The 6,908-nt window shown below is 41.9% G+C and overlaps 1 protein-coding gene across 3 annotated transcripts in view; it reads right to left on the bottom strand.

Moving 5' to 3' along the window:
- Positions 1-6,352, bottom strand: part of ANKZF1 (ankyrin repeat and zinc finger peptidyl tRNA hydrolase 1) — a 107,140-nt gene extending 100,788 nt beyond the window's left edge. For 2 of the 3 annotated variants that reach the window (XM_085866723.1, XM_085866726.1), the window contains exons 1-6: positions 6,098-6,351; positions 5,612-5,682; positions 4,277-4,373; positions 3,927-4,159; positions 1,443-1,555; positions 1,082-1,235 (exon numbers count right to left, since the gene is read on the bottom strand). In XM_085866723.1, the coding sequence (XP_085722849.1) occupies positions 1,082-1,235; positions 1,443-1,555; positions 3,927-4,159; positions 4,277-4,373; positions 5,612-5,682; positions 6,098-6,248 (819 nt within the window). In that variant the 5' untranslated portion in view covers positions 6,249-6,351. Of the gene's footprint in view, positions 1-1,081; positions 1,236-1,442; positions 1,556-3,926; positions 4,160-4,276; positions 4,374-5,611; positions 5,683-6,097 lie in introns of all 3 variants that reach the window. The other variant, XM_085866737.1, reaches the window with a different exon arrangement.
- Positions 6,353-6,908: the final 556 nt, after the last annotated feature.

Raw genomic sequence — 6,908 nt, 5'->3', positions numbered from 1 at the left:
TGGGGCATAGTGGCACAACTGAAAAACGCATTGAGCTTTAGGAGGAAATAGCATGGACTGTTTGGCCAAGGGACGGCATTTTTTTTTCCTTTAAATAATCAGGTATACAAAATATCATGGTAGCCGAGTTGGTATTCAGTCGAATGCAAAACGAGCTACAAATCACTGAAAGAAAACTCAAAACATTTTAACTTCACAAATGGCACACGGATGAACCGTATCAATTTTTAGATCCTCGTGGAGGATCTCTAAGTCTTACTCACGTTGTTGTTCTTGTGGACTTTTTTGTTTTACAGCCCACAGTTTTCATCGAAACTTCCTGTAACTTGGCATATATATGTAAAAATACCCTGCGCAGAGAGTAACAATTTCGAATTTTGAAAATTCCTCCTAGAAAAAAGTTATGACGTCAAAATATCTCCGCTAATGGAAATCGCCTAAAAAATTATCTCCGAAACTGGGCAAGCTTTTTGATTTCTGTTTGCGGGCATCGAGCAGGGCATAAGCACAGATGAATTACTACACATATGATACATCACTATGACGTCATTCCTATTTTTTGAAATTTTTTGTTTCACAACCCAGAGTTTTCATCGGATCTTCGTGAAACTTGCCATGTATCTGCAGAAAGCCCACGCGCAGACAGTAACCACCTCCGATTTTGGAAATTCTTCCGAGAAAAAAAGTTGACGTCATAATATCGCCGGTAATGGAAATCGCCTATACCATTATCTCCGAAACTAGGCAAGCTGTTTGAATTTTGTTTGCGGGAATCAAGCCAGGCATTAGCACAGATAATTTGTCGCAAACCTGATACATCACAATGACGTCATATTTGTTTTTATGACGTCATCATTAAGAGGACGAGGATCTTAGCTCATTTGAGCTTGTTTTAATGATGGCTCAAAACCATGACTCGTGCAAACCCGAATGGAAACTGGTTAAGATAAAACTTCCATGGAATCCATACGATGCTCCAAACAGCTGCACTACCACATTGCACACACAGCACCATATAAAATTTTGGAAAGATTCAAACCGGTGAGTTTAGAATCCATAACTGCATACAAAGCAAACTCACCCGCGCCAGGGCAGACTCGTTATATCGGCGCAATGATGCACCTGCCGATTTTGGGACATTCCCATGTGACTGCATGTCACGCACACCCTGTGTTGTCCCCCTCTTGGCACGCACTGTGTACCGATGGAATGTCTTATGAACGATGACCTCATCCCTGGATGCAATGTCCACAAACATGGTAATGGGAAATCAAAGCACGGCTCAGAAACGAGATCAATCGGAATAATAAATTACACTCAATAATAATTGTAGCCTGCATTTCAATTACAATCGCAATTGACCCAAAGGTCCAGTGCAGCTGTTTATCAAAAAGGCTCGCTGTCCACGATTGAACGTCTTCCAGGTTAAGTAAGGTGCATACCCTCGAAAAACAGCACCGGCAAAATGTCCTCCTCCTGCCATCAGCACAACCCACATCACATCACCACAAAGGCTTTTCAACTTCTCTGCAAACTCTTCAGCACTGTAGTGTTCCTGCGAGAAAATGTGTGAATCGGAGCAAGATTCACAGCACAAAGCAGATTGATAAATAGTTTTTATTCAGTAGGAATATGATTGCACATGTCAACTATATATCTGTGATTACAAAGCAATTGCTGAGGGTAAGCCTGCCCCCGGCCGGTGCCCGCAATCCAATGACGGTCTGAAAATTATATGGCTATCATATGACCTTGACCTTCAACATTTAGAGATAGTGTAAATTAAGAAAAAAAAAATTCACAGCCACAATCTCTCCATGAGTCCCAACATCATGAAAATCGGAGGAACATTATTCAAATATGCCTGGTGTTGGCTTGATGGTTAGGGTGGTGGGCTTGGGATCTGAGGATCCTGAGTTCAAATCCCACTCGGCTGTTGAATTAATACCAGGTGGGGTTGACTCTGCCTGTCATCCTTCCGAGGTCGGCAAAACGAGTGCCAGCTTGCAAATATCCTGTGTCAGAGTGGCGACACATCCATGATTGTGCCCAATAGCCAAGGAGACTGCTTAGGCAGCACCAATGCTCTGCACAGAGAATGGTCCCAATGGATGGATTGATTATTCAAATTATGATCAAAAAGGTGTTTGAAATCGATTCCGAAAAAAGTCAAGGACACCAAACAAATATCAAGTGCAAAAATTTTAGTGCAGATACACCATTTGACCTTGATCTTTAACCCAGAGGGGTGTGATATAAATCAAGCATAAATGCATTGGAAAAATCTTAGTCGAGCTACGGTGAAGAATGTCAAAATGCTTATAATTAGGTCAAGACCTTAAAAATTAGGTCAAGGTCAAAAAAGTGTGTCAACCACACATACTTTGTATTCTTATTGTTGATGTAAAATTTAATTCTGAAAGTCCCAACTCGATCAGAGATGCAGCTCGGGCATTGGCAGAAAAAAAAGGAAGGAAGGAAGGAAGGAAGGAAGGAAGAAAGGAAGAAAGAAACAAAGAAATATATAAATTAATCAAGAAAGAACCTAAATGGTGGTTAAGTCTTACGAGGGGTCCAAGAAACTCTGAGGTACCATTAAAAATTTGGGGCACCAATTGTAGAAACTGGAGAGTTCATAGAACACGATACCTCGTGCAGTGATCACGTATATACAGTACTTCACTTTTAATAAAATAATGGTTTTAAAGATAGTTTTTTTGCTTAAATCCTGAAGTTTAGCGCTAATGAATCAGTCTTATATACCTCACCCTTATACACTGTAATAAGACAACGTTGAGTCGCAGTTTAGGAGATGGAGGCTTTATTGATCACCATAGAATGCAGCGTCAACTGACATCATACATAGCCATAATGGCGGCCTCTTCTTCACCCCCTCACATTCCACACCCACTCCCAAGGGGCTGTGCTTGCCAATTCCTATTACATACATCACCTGACAGAACACGTCCAAGTCCTGCAAAACTGGAGGCTCTTGGAAGTATTATGAAGCCGAATTGTGTTCAAATCAGGAGGAAATCAAAGCCAAAGTACGGCCAAACGGCAAACTTGTCTTCCTATTCATGTTCCGATAAGTGTTCAAAATATAACATTAATTTAAATAAGTTGTTTCTCAGTCATAAACTGACGATCATAACCTGATAAGACTGATGGACGTGAACCAATTATTGGTTAACTTCACTTTTCATTTTGTGTGCACGGTGTAACAAACCCTACAACAGGTACAAACCGCCTCCTATCCTACAAGTGGAGGTGTAATTACGAGGGAAGATTTCAAGTTAGTTTTGGTAATCGGTCCGTTTCACATTCTCATCTGAACAGAGGGCTCATGATGCTGGAAAGCCATGTTCAAATCCTGTACACCAGTGTTTCTCAAGGTGGGGCGTGGCAATATTTTGGTGGGGCATGAGGATTCAGAACTAATGAATCAATATATGATCGCTTTCATAGATTTGCGCTTTCAAATTTTCAACTGACAAAATTGCCAAAACTGAAACTGACAAAATTGGTTCCTCGAATCAAACAAATCTGCAGCCAGCGTCAAGGGCAGCCTGGCTCCCATTGAAGTGAGTAGCAATTGAATAAAATTTGCAATAAGGTTTTAATAAAGCCTTTTGAATACATAGGTAGTATATACTGTAGTGTCTCCAATCATGGTGGAGCGTAAGATTTTTTTGAAAATCAAAGTGGGGCGTGGGACAAAAAAAAGGTTGAGAAACACTGATGTACACCATACGCAATGAACCATTGTCCAGTAAGTGATGCAAAACTACATTGATGACGAGTTGTGTCTTTGCCCTGAATGCGATTTAGGTACAAGCTCCTCTATAAGCCTTTCATCATTGTAAAAAAAAAAAAGACATGTATATTATGAAAAAGATTTTTTTTCCATAATATGAATACCTCACCTTCTTTCCATGCAGTGCACAGCGATACAAAGATAACAACTTCCCCTCGGAATTCTGCAAAATTATTTTTGGGTTTCGCCATTCTCTGCAGACTCGGTCTTCCTTTTCGTCTCCCAGTTTGCCATCAAGGCACTGACTTGTGGCAGTGGGAGTTGTGTTGTGTGCACGGTCATTTCCCTCGTCACTCGATTCCCCCGACTCTGAGCCAGAGCCAGAAATACTAGAAATGTCACCTGTAAAATAGGACACTGCAGCTTGAACCGAACAACAGAACATCAGTCGAAACTTTCACGTTGTTCTCACTTCAAGAATTCCATACATTAGGCCATGGGCAATCATCCATCGTTCACCTGTAATAGCTTCAAAACGCTCTGCCGACACAGGTGAACCTCCCACGAGACGCTGCTTCAGGTTGAAGCGATGCCAATCCGTCTTGTAGTGCTCCACCTGGACAAACGGCCACAGGGATCAAATCTTTGCTGTCTCGCACGAACACATGACGCTCACAGATTCAACCTAGCACAGAGCAACAGAACTCGTAGAAACAACTCGAGTGTGCACGATTATAACATCTATGATTGCGGGTGATCATTGTGAATGGAAATCAATCGAGTAAGGGGGTTGCATTTTTTTGGATATGTGGTCACGGCTCATGGGAGAGCTTGAATTTTAATAGCAATGGAGGATATAATGGAAAGGCAAGAGGCATCGGTACCACTATTTGCAGTTACCGATGAACATGACACGCGATCATAAAAGGTTAAAAGGCTTTTGTGGCGGGAAAACGTTCAAACAAAGCTTAGGCTGTGACGGTCGTGAAATTGATCATCCTGTGCATTTGAGCTTGGGAGCAGCATTGTGAGATGCACTATTATGAGCTTATCTGGAAATGCAATTCCAGATAAGGTATTGCCATCGCGCAGCATCCGTCCGTCTGTCCATCCGTCTCCTATTTTGACTGCTCCAGCCAAACCACTGGGCCGATCCGGCTGAAATTTGGCAGCAAGGTTCGGCTGCTGACCAGTAACAGGGACTGCAAAGCTCGTTCCAGTCAGGTCACTTTAAGTATGTCAAAATGGCCAATCTCAGTAAATTCCTTCCAAAATATTCGTCTCCAGACCCACCAATCAGAATGCTACCAAATTTGTGTTGGAACATTAGGACAGGACCCAGATAAGCTGCAGGTCCCAGTGGTCCTGTTTGTTTTTTTCTTAATAATCAGACGTGTCAAAGGGCTCACACAAAAGCAAAGTGCACATTTTTTACCTTCCTCCTCCTTGGTGTTCTTCAGTTAGAGTAGCTATTTACTCGAACCTCGGACCATCAATTCACCATTCTGGTATACATCACTTAACCAACTCATGATATCATTATTTCACCCAAATGTATTCGGCTGTGCTGCGGCTCAACCTGGAGGGGGTGCACAGTTCAACTTGATCGTCTTTAACCGTTTTGGGGATGTAAAGAGTTTGTGAGTTCTTGTGCGGAGACACAAAGGTAAACATGCATCATGACACGTCTCGTTGGAGAAGTGTCACCAATAATGACCCCGTATACCATCACTTCCACGACTTAATGTATAATCCTCACAAACAAAACAATCTTTCAGGGCACGGGGGATAATCAGGAAGGTGCTCGTGCGAACACAGCGCGTTACCTGACATTTACAAAACCTTTGTACACACCTGTTCTTGTCGACCGTCCAGCTGGCACAGACACGTGGAACATGCCTGCCTTTCCGTGCTCTCTGGTTGCTCTACAAATCCAGGAAAAGCGGTGCAAATGATTCAGAGGGAAATAATTCAACTCCTTCAAAAGTCTCAATGGAGGTTATTGAAACACACAAACAAAAACACACACAAACAAAAACACACAAACAAAAACAAAAACACACACACACAAACAAAAAGACACACACACACAAACAAAAACACACAAACACAAACAAAAACACACACACACAAACAAAAACACACACACACAAACAAAAACACACACAAACAAAAACAAAAACACACACACACAAACAAAAAGACACACACACACAAACAAAAAGACACACAAACAAAAAGACACACAAACAAAAAGACACACAAACAAAAAGACACACAAACAAAAACACACAAACAAAAACACACACAAACAAAAACACACACAAACACGTTAACAACCTGAATGGCCGGTTTGCGATGTGCGTTCTGGTTCTCTATTTGTGTAAGCAGCCTTAATCACAACCATATCGGACAGTGTTCCGGCGGTAGAATTCGGGTAAAAAAGAACCTTGTTGTCGCACAAGGAGAAAATAGAACAACGAGTCGGCATTGTTGAAGGCTTTGTTCAAATTTGACATTCCCTTTCACCCCCCGAGTGAGAACGCAACATTCTCCGTTGGAGCGTCAGCTGATAAACCACACGTCACTTCCGCTGCTTTCAAGTGAAATGCAGCTGATGAACACGTCACTTCCGCTGTTCAACTTTTTTTTTTTTTTTAAAGAAATTTAAATTGCTGTTTCATGATCGCGGACTTTCAAAGTGCATATTTATCCGGTTACATTTATCTAATCGCTATTTGAACGGTAAAGTGATTCCATTAATTAATTTGGAGTGACGTCACGACCGAACGGCGAACGCGGGGGTTCCATTTAGCAAGCCAACCATTTCGTATCAACGGGTTCGAATGGAATGCTTGCTTGAGTGCTTAAGCCGCTTGGCGAGCACTCCACAAGAAACTTGGTTACTGAACACATCCCTGGACTCGTTGGCGTTCGGGGGAACTTGGCGTGTTCATCCGTCGCTTTACTGACGAATTTAATCAAACGACAGCATGTTGAACTCCACCAACATATTGCGTGTCGATTTGTGAATCGCAACACGGATGTAGAATTCAGTGAATGAAGAAAAACGGATCTTTTATAACAAGTAGTTGTTCCTTCCGTTGTCGTGGAGACTGCGGTTGTTGTTGTTTGTGGGTTTATTGCATTT

The sequence above is a fragment of the Eptatretus burgeri genome, chromosome 2 (genome assembly GCF_056783735.1).
Source record: "Eptatretus burgeri isolate ZD-2024b chromosome 2, Ebu_testis_v1, whole genome shotgun sequence".
NCBI lineage: Eukaryota > Metazoa > Chordata > Myxini > Myxiniformes > Myxinidae > Eptatretus > Eptatretus burgeri.
Note: the sequence above shows the minus strand (reverse complement) of the source record. Positions and strands in the feature narration are given on the sequence as shown.